This window comes from Podarcis raffonei, chromosome 14 (assembly GCF_027172205.1).
Source record: "Podarcis raffonei isolate rPodRaf1 chromosome 14, rPodRaf1.pri, whole genome shotgun sequence".
NCBI classification, from domain to species: Eukaryota; Metazoa; Chordata; class Lepidosauria; order Squamata; family Lacertidae; genus Podarcis; species Podarcis raffonei.
The window spans coordinates 45108967-45123685 of NC_070615.1; the positions used below are offsets into that span (position 1 = coordinate 45108967).

The window sequence follows — 14719 nt, forward strand, 5'->3', positions numbered from 1 at the left end:
CTTTATTGTTTTATGTTCTTTGTAAATGGCTTTTGAGGGCTTTTTTTTAACAACCAAGTGGTGTATAGGTTTTATTAAATAAACAAATGTTCAAGGACTGATGAAGGTAACAGCGCTTAAGGGTAATCTAGCAATCAGAACCAGACGCAACATGTGCTCAGTGTATACATTCTGAAACAGGCATACTGTGCCGCTGTCCAAAAGGGAGGAGAGACGGGGAGTTAAAGACGACTAAAGCCGGGACATTATTCAAAAAATTTATTTGCTTGCAAAACAAAGGCTTTATATATTCCTATACAGAGAGGCTTAAGGCGATCAACGCTTTCCTAAGGACCCTTCCATAGTTTGCTGTTCAAGTACTGTTTTCTTCCTGCGGGTGGCTGTGGCTACAGAAGTCTTGGATTCCTGCAGAAAGACATAATGCAAGATGAATCAAAATGCTGCCTCAGGTTTTTGCACTGGAGGCTGGAAATGCAAGCACACACCTCTCTGTGCATGCAGCACAATTCACTGGCATTTTCCACTGCAAGCCATGTTTGACCAGAAGAGGAGCTCTGGTCAGTGGAGGATTGCCCTGGTGAATTTCCTAGGCCCCAGCATCAATGTACCGTATTTTCCCATATATAAGATGCCCCCCATGTACAAGACACCCCCTATTTTGGGGGACTAAATTTAAAGAAAATGAGGGGAGGTGGCCCAAAGTTGTTGAGCTTTTTAAAGGGGGAATTGCACGAGCACCATCACCCCAGCAGGGCCGTTGCTGGGGGTTGGCAAAGTGGGCAGCCGCTCCCACCACTGCGGGCGGGAAGCTCCCTAGAGCACGGGCCGCCAACCAGCTGGCTGGCGGTTTCGCCTCCACACTGCTGCGGGAAACGCTCCCTAGAGCGTGCGCATCCTGCAGCGGCATGGGGGGGGGAATTGCGTGCCCACCAACCAGCTGGCGCGCAGCTCCCCCCCCTCCACGCCACTATCCGTGTATAAGATGACCCTAGTTTTTTGACATGATTTTTCCGTAAAAAAACCCTTGTCCAATACATGGAAAAATATGGTACCCCTTTACTCTGCCCAGAGTTCACTGCAGCAGCCACCTGCCATCATGGGAGAACTGCCTCCACTGATGTCAGCTCATTTTGAAACAGAAGTATGACTTTGCACAAGGTCAAGTATGACTCTTTAGTTCTCAAAGTGGGGACATTTTAATTAGGAACTGGCAGCGGGGGAGGAATCAGATCTAGAACTGAACGCCTAGTAACCTGTGACTTACTTGGTTAGGTGTTTAACAACTTTCAGGCTAGGTATGAGTCACTCCTAGTTCAATGTGCTCAGAATCCTAGACATACCGTTAGAAAAGAACTAGAGCTCCCAGCCATTCATATGCATCTGCAAGCCACAAGCTGCCATTCGGAGCTACCAAGAGTCGCTTGTGGCTGCACCGTAAAAATACGGAGGAGTGCAAAAGTTTCTTGGTTGCAGACTCTTTCCTGGATACTGTACTTACTCTGGATGATATTCCTGTAGGATAACGTAGCTGGAGAATTCGGTACCTCGGACAAGAACGAGTGTCCCGCGTCACAGCTTTTTCCTAGCCCGGCGGAAGAAACAAGCAAACCCCAGTCAAAGGACACAAATATAGATGCCAGTGTTTGGCTCAATACTGTCTTTCTCCCATCCCACACTTGCATTTTTGTTTCAAAGAACCCAGCGCAAGAGGGATGGGAAATCTGAAAGACTTCCAGATGTAGCTGGAAGATCTTTTCCCACTGAATGATAGTAGGCGGCATAAATCAGCCTCTCGCCCCATTTACAGACCCATTAAACTACAATTCCCTGAGACCCCTGGCCATGTTGGCTTGGCCTGATGGGAACTGGACCCTGATAACTTCTGGAGGGCCACAGGTTCATTATCCCTGCATTAAAGAGATTTGCACTGTTTGTTTGCGTGCAACTTAAATTCCACTGAATATAAACAGTGTAACGAGACCGTGAGCAAGCTCGAAAGGTGCTTCAGTGTGTGGCATTACCTATTTGTGGGTCCAGAGGCACCTTGCCCAGGAGAGGCACGTTCAAACTGTGGCACATGGCCTCTGCACCACCAGTTGTCGGGGGGAATATCTGCGACTCATTCTGTAAAATGAAGATGCCATTGAACATGAACCCAGCAGAAACAGAAACAAAAAACAAAGAAAGACTGGTTGCAAGCTTTCAGTCAGCAGATGTGAGTCTTATAATGCCTAGTACACTTCAAGTCCGAGACGCGGGTGGCGCTGTGGGTTAAACCACAGAGCCTAGGACTTGCCGATCAGAAGGTCGGTGGTTCGAATCCCCGCGACGGGGTGAGCTCCCGTTGCTTGGTCTCTGCTTCTGCCTACCTAGCAGTTCGAAAGCACGTCAAAGTGCAAGTAGATAAATAGGTACCGCTCTGGCGGGAAGGTAAATGGCGTTTCCGTGCGCTGCTCTGGTTCGCCAGAAGCTGCTTAGTCATGCTGGCTACATGACCTGGAAGCTGTACGCCGGCTCCCTCGGCCAATAAAGCGAGATGAGCAACCCCAGAGTCGATCACGACTGGACCTAATGGTCAGGGGTCCCTTTACCCTTCAAGTCCAGAACTCCATCTGGATTACAATCCTCGGAACTGAGTTAGACGGGCCAATGATCTGACTCTCTGACTCCGTGTAAGGCAGCTTCCTGTCTTCCTAACACTTCCCACTCCTATATCGATAGGGCTGCAGTACTGCCACTCAAAGTGCTCAGCCAGACAGAAACTGGGGCATATCTTGAAACATCCTTGGTATTAGGGGCCAACTCAAGTTGTCTCAATGAGCCTCGAGCAGAGGCCGCAAAATTCCTGGGAAATACGGATCCAAACTCTGTCAGAATGTGGAAGGGACCGCGAATTAATACACCAATAATTTGTGTGACAGTCGCGATAAAGCTAGGGAAAATGCAGGGTAGCATCTCATCAAAACAGCTTAAGGGGGACATTCTTCTGATGCTTAATGACCCGGTAGAGCAAGAATAATTCGCATGCTTAAATGTATGCAAGAAATATTACCTTACATTTCGGGCAAATGAAGCCACTCATATTTTCAACTACTCCTATGATTGGCAGCTTCACCTTACGGCAGAAGTTTATCTCTTTCCGAACGTCCTGAAGAGCGACTTCCTATTTAAAAACAGAACAGTAACCCAACAGAAAGTTAATTCAGGTTCCCCAGATCTGTTTGATACTCCCCCCCCTTTTATTATAATGAGACATCAGAGCCTATTTCTTCACAGGGGTGCTGTACAGTTCATTGAAAGGCCCTTTTTGCGTAATTAAAGGGGAGCCAAATGACAAAGCCAGGAACAAGCAGGAGGAGCCCATGAGCCTGCAGCCATTTTGAACAGCAAAAACCACGCCCCCCCCAAGCCGGATTGGCCACGCGGGCACAGGGTTCAATGACACTGGGGCTTGGTTATACCCCGCTCACAACACCTCCCCTCCATTGAGAGGCTTTCCCAGAGGATAATTGCCCTACAGCCTCCCCTTGGATAAACTCAGGCTGCAATCTGTTTACCCAGAAGCCCCGATGCATTCAACAGAGCATATTGGTTAGAATTGCACTATTAGTTGTGCCAGCTCTGTGCTGAGAGCAGGAATGGGAGCCTGAAGTCGTCTGGTTGCTGCCAAACTGTTAAGTCCTGTCATCTCCAATATTCTCCAGATATTGCTGGACTACAAATCCCACCACCCCTGACCTCTGGCCATGTCGGCTGCGGCTGATGGGAGTTGGAGCCCAAACGGCACCAGGGGTGGGGAACAACTCCTCCCATTCTTGGTTTAAAGCGATATTTGAGATTACAGAGAATGGCCGATTACTCTCTTTCTGGGTGGGCGGTGCTTGTGGCCTCTAGCCGGTCAGCCCCCATTCCCAGCAGCCAAAATAGCCACCACCTCCAGCCCAGCCACTTAGAATCCGGCTGGTTGCAGGGCAGGGCAGGACTGCCTGCCCAAATCCTTCAATTAGAATGTGCCAATTAGGGGCCTACTAGTAGTAGTAGTAGTAATAATAATAATAATAATAATAATAATAATAATAATAATAATTTATTTACAGCCCGCCCTCCCCGGTCAGAACTGGGCTCAGGGCAGCTAACACCAATAAAATTACAATAAAACATAATAGGAAGGGGGGGGGGAAGAAGAAGAAAAAACAGTTAATTAAAATACAGGTTAAAATATGGGTTAAAATACAATTGAAAATGCAGCCTCATTTTAGTAGTAGCCCATAAATCAGAACCATAAGGGGAGGAAAACATAAGGGTCAGACTGAGTCCAAACCAAAGGCCTGGTGGAACAGCTCTGTCTTGCAGGCCCTGCAGAAAGATGTCAAGTCCCACAGGGCCCTAGTCTCTTGTGACAGAGCATTCCACCAAGTCGGGGCCAGTACTGAAAAAGCCCTGGCCCTAGTTAAGACCAATCTAACCACCTTGCGACTTGGGACCTCCAAAGTGTTGTTACTGTGGACCTTAAGGTCCTCCGCGGGGCATACCAGGAGAGGCGGTCCCGTAGGTACAAGGGTACCTTGCTGGCAGACTGTGAGCCAGATGCTTCCACTCCGGTCCGCCAGCAACATATAAAACCCGACTGCACCTGGCACCTACAGTGCAGTCGGCAGAAGAGCAAGCCCTCCCTCCCATTATGCTCCCGCCATTTGCACTGTTTAACCTTTTTACTGCATTCTAGGTCTCTTGTTGTGACAGAAATCCTAACCTTCTTTTTATATTGAGCTAGAGAACTAGTCACTGTACGAATTCAATCTGGGTCTGACACCCACAGTTTTTATACAGTGAAATCAAAGTATTCCCTCCTATCGAAGCTTCCAAAAAAGAAAAGAAAAATGAGACGGGTGGAGCTGAGCAAAAGTCATTTAGTTAGGGCTTATCTCCACCTCTATTTGCCCCACTGCTTTCCCCCTGGGGAAGCCCAATCTTTATCGCTGAATTGGAACAAATGGCAACTGGGTTTTCTGCAGATTGCTGTTGGTTCCGATTTGGCGCTAAAGAGTGTGTTTTCCAGGGGAAAGCATTGGGGCAAAGGCAAAACCACTCAGATCCATGCCTGGGACAAGTGGAAAACCACTCAGACCCACACTTGCTGGGCACAGGACAAGTGGAAGTTTGGACGTGCCGTGAGTCTCCTACTCAGCTAAATCTCTGAGTTTTAACTCCTAGAGTTGTGTACCTTACCTGAGGGGTAGTGATTACCACTGCCCCATCTATGTTGGCGGCACTGAGGTACTGCACTATAGATAAGTGCTCATCCGATGTTCCTGGAGGTGTATCTACAATAAGGTAGTCGACTTCGCCCCAGTCCACATCGCGGAGAAACTGCTTAATCATTCCTGGAATCATAACACGCATGATTAAAGTTGGGTGTATATATTTAACTCCCTGAAACTGTATCCAGCTGCCACCATTTCTATGGCTCAAATGAGAATTGTGTCTCAGCAGTGTTTGCTGTCTCCATTAGAGGTAGTTACAGATAGGTTGCCGTGTTGGTCTGCCATAGTCGCAACAAAATAATAAAAAAAATTCCTTCCAGTAGCACCTTAGAGACCCAACTAAGTTTGTTATTGGTATGAGCTTTCATGTGCACTTCTGAAGAAGTGTGCATGCACACGAAAGCTCATACCAATAACAAACTTAGTTGGTCTTTAAGGTGCTACTGGAAGGATTTTTAAAATTTTTTTTGTTTCCATTAGAGGTCTAAGAGCTTGTGTAACATGCACTAGCAAAAAAATAAAAGTGGGGGAGGGAACTAAACTCAGAACTACACAGTTCAATTCTGACAAGAATGCTTGAGGTGGTCTGGAAACAACATCTGATTTCCTCCCCCCTCTGATTTCTGGAGTGGTTTAAGAAGCACTGGAGCAGTGTGCGTAAGCAAACAGACGAAGGCAGATGATGCAGGCTATCAGCTCATAATCGGGGGAGCTGAAATCCAATGCATAGAAAATGCTGAATTTCAAAATAGGGTTAGTGTTTTTTTACTTCCTAGAACAGATAATGCAACAGTTGCTTACGTTACTTTGATTTCTAGTTTGAAGATGCTTTGGTTGGTTTTAAAACTTTGTGTGTGTGTCAGCTACCATGTGAACTCTGTTGAAAGCCTGTCTCAAGATATGCTATTCATAAATTAAAAGAAATAAAAATACCCTTAAAGCCACAATGCTATTAGCCCCAACTCATCCCTACCACAAGCTGACAGAAGTCAGATTTTATCAAGTGTGGCTCTACATTGCAGCTTCACAATCCCTCTTCCCTTCTTTTCTGTGTGACCACCCCTCAAGCAAAGCACCAGAAATGTTGCCAGTTCCTATCAAACAGTCAAAGTAACTTAAAATGTTATGAACTAAGGCTTTAAAAAATAACCACAGAGCTAATTGAATTTCAGTCCCTTGCATTCTACGAGGCAAGTCTTTGTTGGTACTGTTCATTGTGAGATACACACCATTTTTTTTGGGTCCTCTCCAAATAACGGCATCATCAGGGCTGCCGAGTAAGAATCCCACCGACATGACTCCTAAGTTTTCTTCAACGTACTACAAACAAAAGCACATACGTGTCTGGCAAAACGGACAATGTAGATTAAATAAATTATTGCTGCTTCTGAACAAGCAGCTGTGGTTGTCTTATCACTTCTAGCATAGATATATGTGTGTGTATAAACAAAGTGAAAACTTGAACTTTCTGGTACCCAGCCTAGTTTGCCTGATGCAAATCACTTGGCATACAACCAGCTAGGAGGCAGCTTCAGGAAGTTCAGCATCAAAATACTTTCCAACACAGGTGAGGCACTGCATGTAACAATAATACTTCCCCTGCCCACCCCCAACACTCTTTTTTTTGAAAGGTGCTGTTATCATTGCCTCCATGAACCAGGAAGAGTATCCACATGATTTTTTTAAAAAACTCACCACTGGAGACCATCCAGAACCACTTTGGTGAACCTGGAAAAGTACACATTTTATGTTAGTGTATGTCCAGGGAACAGGTTTCTGTCGAGGGCTGCATTCCATCAGCGATCTCCTTTTAGAGGCTGCATGACAGTGTTGGGTGGAGGCAAAACTAGCAAAATAACAACTGAGGGTGTGCGGGGATTATTTTGTTTTTGTTATTTTTGTATGCATTTCTTTTTCCTGTTTTTATACTGTAAAACTGCCCTGTGATTCTCAGATGAAGGGTGGTAGAGAAATCAAATAAACAAATAATAGCACCAATGGGTGGGGCCACCCCTTTTTACTCCCTCCCTCTCCCCATGTAGTGGGCTGCCAAGAGTGAGACACATTGCTTTTGCCAGGGGTCTGGACAGACTGCTTGCAGAGGACTTTACCACAGCTCCAGCTGGATTGGGAACCTCGTGACTGTACTCTAAAGCGCTCTACGTGGGGCTTCCCTTGGGACTGGTCCAGAAGCTGCAGCTGGTACAGAATGCTGCCATCAGTTTTTCTGAACGGAGCATGTGGACACACACACATATTCCATGGCTATGGTTGCCCATCAGCTCCTGGGCTATACTCAAGGCCATGTTGTTAAAATATAAACCCCTTAACCACTTTTAGCAGGTTACATGAAAGATTGCCTGCTGCTGTATAGACCTGTAAGATCAGCTGGGCAAATTCTATTTGCGGCACCATATCCTACAGAATATCACAGGGTGGTGAACCCCCTAGTGGCATTCTCTGCTATTGCCCCGTTCCACAGAATGCCCTTCCCTCTGCCGTACCTGAAGCAGTTGCTTGAGATGTCTTCAAAGACTTCTCTTTTTGCCCAGGCTATCCCTGACTATAAGACTGGACCCTTTCTTATGTGCGTAAGCCCACTTAAATCTGTTTTACTTGCTTTTAAACTGTTTTATTAGTTTTAGGCTGTTTTTTTATTTTAATCGATATTGTTTCCATATTGTACATACAGCTCAGAGTTGTTGTTTTTTTAAAAAAACTATTAAGCCAGTTGGAAGTACTTTTATAAAAATAAATCCCTTTTGGCTCCCATCCCCAATTGTCCTCCTCCTCCTCTACCTCTGGCCTCCCTCCACCAGCACAAACAGCTAGTATACATAGAACAAGCACACCAGTTATCTAATAAGAACCTCAATACCCTGCTGCTGCTGCTCACAATTTGTGACAGGGAGTTTTTAAAACATTACTTGGGGGGGGGGAAAGGTAGGTGGTAATACAGAACTTAACATGTAAACTCCCTGAGGCTCACTCCAGGCCTGGATATTTGCAACACAATATACCTGACAAAGAAAGAGAGCCAGAGCCCTGCAACACCTGTTCATAAGCAGGGTAGACACTATGTGTAGACAACCCTAGTAACAGAAACACATACTCTCCCCCACATAAACCACATTTTTTTCATTCTAACAAAGGCTCCTGGTGAGCCAAACCCTGCACAGAGACTCATCAAGACTTCTCCAAAGTCATTTTTCATTTTCGAGCTTTTTAACAGAACCTAAATGGTAGCGGTTTATCACCAATTTTGTGCAGTCCAAGCAGCTGTTCCCTGCTGCAAGAACCATTGAAGCAAAGCTGAAAGGGAGCCCTATGCTCATTCAGCCAAAATCTTGGCTTATAAATTTGTATAAAAGTAAGGTAAATGACCTCTGGATGGTTAAGTCCAGTCAAAGGCAACTATGGAGTGTGGCACTCATCTTGTTTCCGGCTGAGGAACCTGGGGTCTGTCCAAAGACAGCTTTCTGTGTCATGTGGTCAGCAGGACTAAACTGCTTTTGGTGCAACAGAATGTGATGAGTGCCAGTGCATGAAAACACTGGTTACCTTCCTGCCGCAGTGGTACCTATTCCAAAAGACAGCTACAGGGCAGAGGCACTTCAAGTCTAACAAACCCTAAAGAAACATCTGACCAGGCAGATCAGACATGGCAGTGGTCCCACAGTGTTTTCTTCCATTTATGAAGTCATATCATACCTGTTCCCCTTCCAGGCCCATGATTTTAGGGATGGATGGACCACAGATGTCAATGTCCAGCACGGCAACCTGAAGGGAGTTGGAAGTAAGTTGAGGAAGGGGAAGTTAGAAGTGAGCAAGCAGGACTTGCAACAAAATGTTGCGTGTCTGTCCACGGTTTTTCAAAGCTGTGGTCAGTTATGCCCTGTTCCAAGTTACTAGACACCTGACATTTTTTGTCCCCTTCTCCCTAGTAGTAAGTCAGCACACTGTGATCACTAAGTATGCTCATTGGGCTGTTTTGAAGTAACCTCCCACCCCTTTAAGACTTTCCCCCAAAATATTTTTTGTACTGCAAACCTAGGGATTCCCCCAAGCCTGCTGGAATTTCCCTCTTGTGATGGATGGTGCCATTTCTGGCTACATAAGGCCTAGAACTTGAAGCATCACCTTGCCATGATTACGTATCAGGAATAGAGAACCTGTGGCTCTCCAGATGCTATTCAGTCACCTCGCATCATCCTTGCCCCACTGGTCATCCACTTAGTGAAGTACAGTGGACCAACACCAGCTGATGACATGGCTCCCCAAATCTCTTTTCTGATGAGAGCAGCTTTTCCATCTCATTTGGAAACCAAGGACCCAGAGTCTGGAGGAAGAATGGGGAGGCACACAATGCCAGATGCTTGAAGTCCAGTGTGAAGTTTCCACAGTCTGTGTTGATTTGGGGAGCCATGTCATCAGCTGGTGTTGGTCCACTGTGCTTCATTAAGTCCAGGGTCAACACAGCCATCTACCAGGAGATTTTGGAGCACTTCATGCTTCCTTCCGCAGACGAGCTTTATGGGGATGCTGACTTCATTTTCCAGCAGGACTTTGGCACCTGCCCACACTGCCAAAAGTACCAAAACCTGGTTCAATGCCCATGGGATTATTGTGCTTGATTGGCCAGCAAACTCACCTGACCTGAACCCCATAGAGAATCTATGGGGCATTGCCAAGAGAAAGATGAGAGACATGAGACTGAGCAATGCAGAAGAGCTGAAGGCTGCTATTGAAGCATCCTGGTCTTCCATAACACCTCAGCAGTGCCACATGCTGATAGCATCCATGCCACGCCACATTGAGGCAGTAATTGATGCAGAAGGGGCCCAAACCAAGTACTGAGTACATATGCATGCTTCTACTTCTCAGAGGCCCAATATTGCGCTCTTTGCAATCCTTGTTCTGCTGATTTCATTTAATATTCTAATTTTCTAAGATTGTTAATTTGGGGTTTTCATCAGCTATACGCCATGATCATCAGAATTATAACAAATAAAGGCTTGACATATCTCGCTTTGCATATCATGAGTCTATCTCATATATTAGTTTCACCTTTTAAGTTGAATTACTGAAATAAATGAACTTTTCCACGATATTCTAATATTTCACCTGTATTTAGAGATGAATTGTCTTCTTTGTCACCATTTGCAATTGAATAATATGGGCTTCAAAAACAAACAAAAGATATAAACAGGATCACGCTCACCTGTTTGGTTTCATCTTCAGCCAAGCCATGCGCCAAGTGAGCACTGAATGTGCTCTTCCCTACGCCTCCTTTCCCAGACAACACCAGCAGTTTGTGTTTCACAGCTTTCATTTTCTCCTTGATTTCCTCAATAGCTTAGACAGAAAAAAGGCAAAGCACAGAATTTGTGTGGGAAGGATGCCATTCTAAACAGAATCTGTTCCCCCATGCAGCATGAAGGTGCCCAGTTACTAGGAAGCTCTTATCAACTACATAACCAGGTTTGCAGATTAATTTCTGCTAAAATATATTCCTAATGCTGCAGCTCTAATAGCTGCCTGTACAAGTCATGGGATACAAATAAAGTCTGCAGGTGAGGCTTTGCCCATTGCCACATTTGTACAATGGGAAAACAATGTTCAGAAAAGAGAAATCAAAATAAGAACATTAAGAGCCTGCTGGATCAGGCCAATGGCCCATCTAGTCCAGCATTCTGTTCTCACAGAATGGGAAGCTAGCAAGCAGGATTCAGGCACAACAGCACTCTCCCCTGCCCTCCTGTGGACTTCAGCAAGTGGTGTTCAGAAGCACCTGTGCTTCCAACCCCTGAGGCACAGCATAGCCAAGCCATTGCAGCTAGCACCCATTGATAACCTTATCCTCCTCCATGAATCTGTCTAATCCTCTAGTTTGTGGCCATCACCCATGTGGGAGGAAGTTCCACAGCTTAACTAAGTGCTGTGTGAAGAAGTGCATGATCCAAGAGGGATGGTGTGGCTCTCCTATGAGAAAGGTTACCAACATTTGTGCTTTTTAGAAAATAGGGGAAGGAGATGTTTATTAGGAAAGGAATTTAGAATAAAACCTGTGCCTGAAGCAGCATGGCAGTGCCTCTCTCTCTCCCCCCCCTTGAGATGATATGCTTTAGTTGAGATATCTGCACTGTAGAATCACAGAATCGTAGAGTCGGAAGGTACCCCCAAGGGTCATCCAGCCCACCCCCTGCAATGCAGGAATCTCAGCTAAAGCCTCCATGACAGACGGCCATCCAACCTCTGCTTTAAAAACCCTCTAAGGAAGGAGAGCCCACCACCTCCCGAGGGAGACTGTTCCCCTGCCAAAACAGCTCTTACTGCCAGAAAGATGTTAAGCCTTAGCCTCCTTTCTTGTCGCCATGGGTTCGAGTCCTACCCTCCGGAGCGGGAGAAAACTAGCCTGCCCCGTCTTCCGTGCGGCAGCCCTTGAGATATCGGAAGAGAGCTCTCCTATCTCCTCTCAGCCTACTCCTTCCCAGGCTAAACATACCAGGCTCCTTCGATGCAAGGGGGTCGGACTAGATGACCCCCCGGGACCCCTCCCAATTCTACGGTTCCATGCGATCCTTACCTGGGTCGGGTCCCACGGGCCCCCTGGAGGAGCACACGCCCTGGTTGGGGCACCCCTGGCAGGCCTCGGCCTTGCCCGCCTGGTCGCTGCCGGTGCCGGGGCATTCTGGGAGAGGCGAAAGGGAAGAGAAGGCCCCGTGTTAGTGGAAGCCGGCGAAGAGCAACCCCCCCACCACCACACACCGCCCACCCCTGCCTTTCCCCTCACCCTGAGGCGGCACGTCCAGCAAGGCCGGCCCTGCCGCCGCAGCCATGGCGGAACCAGCTGAGGAGAAACGGGGCGAAAACACAAACACTTCCGGCAACGGGCGCACCTTCAAAGGAGTCCCCCTATCCCCACTTCCGGTTGCGCGCTCGAAAATGGGTCCTCCCCTAGCTTAAGACGGTGACGTTCGTTCCGATTACGGCCCGCGCAAGGAGGAAGGAGGAGGAGCAGCATCCCGGAGCCCCGCCCGATTGCCCGACGCAAAGGTGCGCATGCGTATGCTTGAAGGCGGGTCGGGCGAAGGGATAGCATTGAAAGAAAGGCGAGCTGGGCGACAAGAGTTGCAGTGTCACGTGGCCTGATCCGGCGTTTGCGATTGGATAGCCCCGAGGCGAGTTTGTGCGAGTTCGCTGAGGGAACTCGAGCGGCTCTTTCAGTCCGGGGTGGGGGGCGAACCCCTTGTGTTTCCTGTGACACGTGGGCGTTCGTTCACACGTTATTCCTAAAAATAGTGCTCCTTCTAGCTGAAAACAGCGGGCCATGCTAGCATTAAAAGCACACACATACGTGAAAATAACCAAAAGACAATGAAATAAAATTTACTGAAACTTTTTTTAAAATTCCGTGAATATTGCTGCAAAACAAAAAGATCTGCCCATTTATCCCCTAGTACAATTAAAATAACTCATGATTGGAATGTATTGCCTGCCTTGTACCCCTGAGGTCCCCTAGGTTGCAATGACTGAAAGTATTATTAATGTTAAAAAGCAATACTTATTAAAAACCACATGAAATCATCCAAAGACCCTCTTGTCCAAAGTGCCGTCTAATATCTCCTGCACAAAGCCATTGGAAGCAGCCCCCAATTTGCCAATGACACCCAGCTCTATTACTCCATAATCAGAACAAAACAGTGACTTCTGTGTAGTTCAGTGGGACTCCCATTGAATGAACTTGCTCCCAAGTAATGGCATTCATAGGGCAGGATGGCAGCTGGAGAGCGGGCAAATAGCCCGATTCAAATGTCACTATGATAAGCTTGCCAACAACTTATGGGGTGGCAAGGAGAGAGGAAAGCCTCTTTTCTTATTACCAGAAATCTGCAGGTGAGGTATGGGGCAGCCACCTTCTGATTTTAAGTATTAGTTAATATTTAACACACAAGAGGGAAGTTTGGGCCAGGAGGGACTTTCTCACTCACACTTTTAGTCAGCGCTTTTTTTTCTAAAATAATAATAATGTTTAGGGGTACTCTCATTTTGACTCAAGAAAACCACCACTTTATAGTTCAAATCGGGGGAAATAAATAGAGTAAATGGACAAAAGTATAGAGATTCACAAAATGTTTAGGGGTATGCATCCCCCTGCGTCCCCCCCAGAAAAAAGCACTGCTTTTAGTCATGATGCTAGCCTATGACCACTTGGGGTCCTCTGGCCTTCCTCTTTCAACAGCTCTCTCAAATGGATACCTTTATATTTTCTATATTTTCAACTGCCATTATATGTGGAATTGTTTTCCATCGCTTTCATCCTGTTTTGTTTTGTTTTGCTTTGCTTTACATTCATAGCAGTTTCGTTTGGTGCGTTTTATTGTGTGGCTTTGTGATAAAAGATCGAATCAAATAAATAAACACAGAGCAGACGTTTCTGTTTCGAGTGTGGGGTTTCAGGGTTTGTTTGTTTTTAAAATAAATATGGTGGTATTTGGATAGGAACTGGGGCAAGCGGAGTTATAGCATTCATGGCTATAAGTTTCCACTTGATCTTGGCTTGATACAGGCTGAAGGATCCTTGGGAGATCCAGCCAGCATGGAGTGTTTGTTTGCAGGTCTGTGGCGATGGGTGCAAATCCCCAGGCAGCATTCACACATGCAGCACACCCAGGGCTGGATTTAGGTTGAGGATTTTTGTGTTGAATATATGCTATATGGTGATTTATGGACCTAATAGGTATCTAAAGCCATTTTCACATACAGAATGTAGGCACCCTATATATAGAAATGAGCAAACCAGTGATATTTGAGGGAGCAGGCTAGCAGGCGGGGCCCATTATGTTAAGTTGTGGGTGAACATATCAGATGACACAGCGATTCTTCTTGTTTATTCACAGGCCAGAACTGAACTGAACTGAAGGGTTCAGTCAGCCTGCTTATATAGAGCTCCACTACAATGTAACTGTAACAATTTTCTAAAACTATCCAATCACTGAACGTCACTTTTGATCCCTTATTTGCATAACTATCTACAGTATCCACCTGCTGGCCCAGGGTGAGAACTTCAGTACATAACACATTATTTACATCAAAGGAGCCTACACAACACAAAACGCTGTTGCTGTATGTAGGTTTTATTTTATTTGTTTTTTATCTTATATTTTGGAAATGTACATCCAGGTTTTGTTTTGTTTTTTCAAGAGAGTGGGGCCCTAAGCTATAGCTTGTTTAGCTCATACGTAAATCCGGCACTGACACTGACCAATCCAGCAGCTTACCCAAATTCCTGGCATTTACCCCAAAAGTTATGGTAAGATACTGAGAGGTTTAAACACAGAGACTTGGAAATATTTAAACCAGGAGGGACTTTTTTGCACATTTAATCAGCATGTTATACCACCAGCTCTCTATCATGTGACCTTTTTGCCTTATGTTTAGAACTGACATTTCTG

General features: G+C 46.1%; 1 protein-coding gene across 1 annotated transcript; it reads right to left on the bottom strand.

The window, feature by feature from the left end:
- Positions 1-243: 243 nt before the first annotated feature.
- On the bottom strand, positions 244-12169 carry NUBP1 (NUBP iron-sulfur cluster assembly factor 1, cytosolic). The gene is made up of 11 exons (XM_053364574.1): positions 12058-12169; positions 11851-11955; positions 10486-10619; positions 8976-9044; positions 6960-6992; positions 6494-6584; positions 5230-5384; positions 3053-3163; positions 2022-2124; positions 1499-1582; positions 244-405 (listed from the first exon to the last, which is right to left on the bottom strand). The coding sequence occupies exons 1-11, from the start codon at positions 12101-12103 to the stop codon at positions 353-355; spliced, it is 984 nt and encodes a 327-aa protein (XP_053220549.1). The 5' UTR covers positions 12104-12169; the 3' UTR covers positions 244-352.
- Between the last annotated feature and the right edge of the window lie 2550 nt (positions 12170-14719).

Bases quoted from the DNA above. Each gene is read 5' to 3' on its own strand.
- NUBP1 (XM_053364574.1), bottom strand. From the start codon at position 12,103: ATGGCTGCGGCGGCAGGGCCGGCCTTGCTGGACGTGCCGCCTCAGG. The intron at 9,045-10,485 runs GTGAGCGTGATC...AACTCCCTTCAG, and splicing joins CTGAAGATGAAACCAAACAG to GTTGCCGTGCTGGACATTGA. The intron at 2,125-3,052 runs GTAATATTTCTT...TTCATTTTACAG, and splicing joins TCATTTGCCCGAAATGTAAG to AATGAGTCGCAGATATTCCC.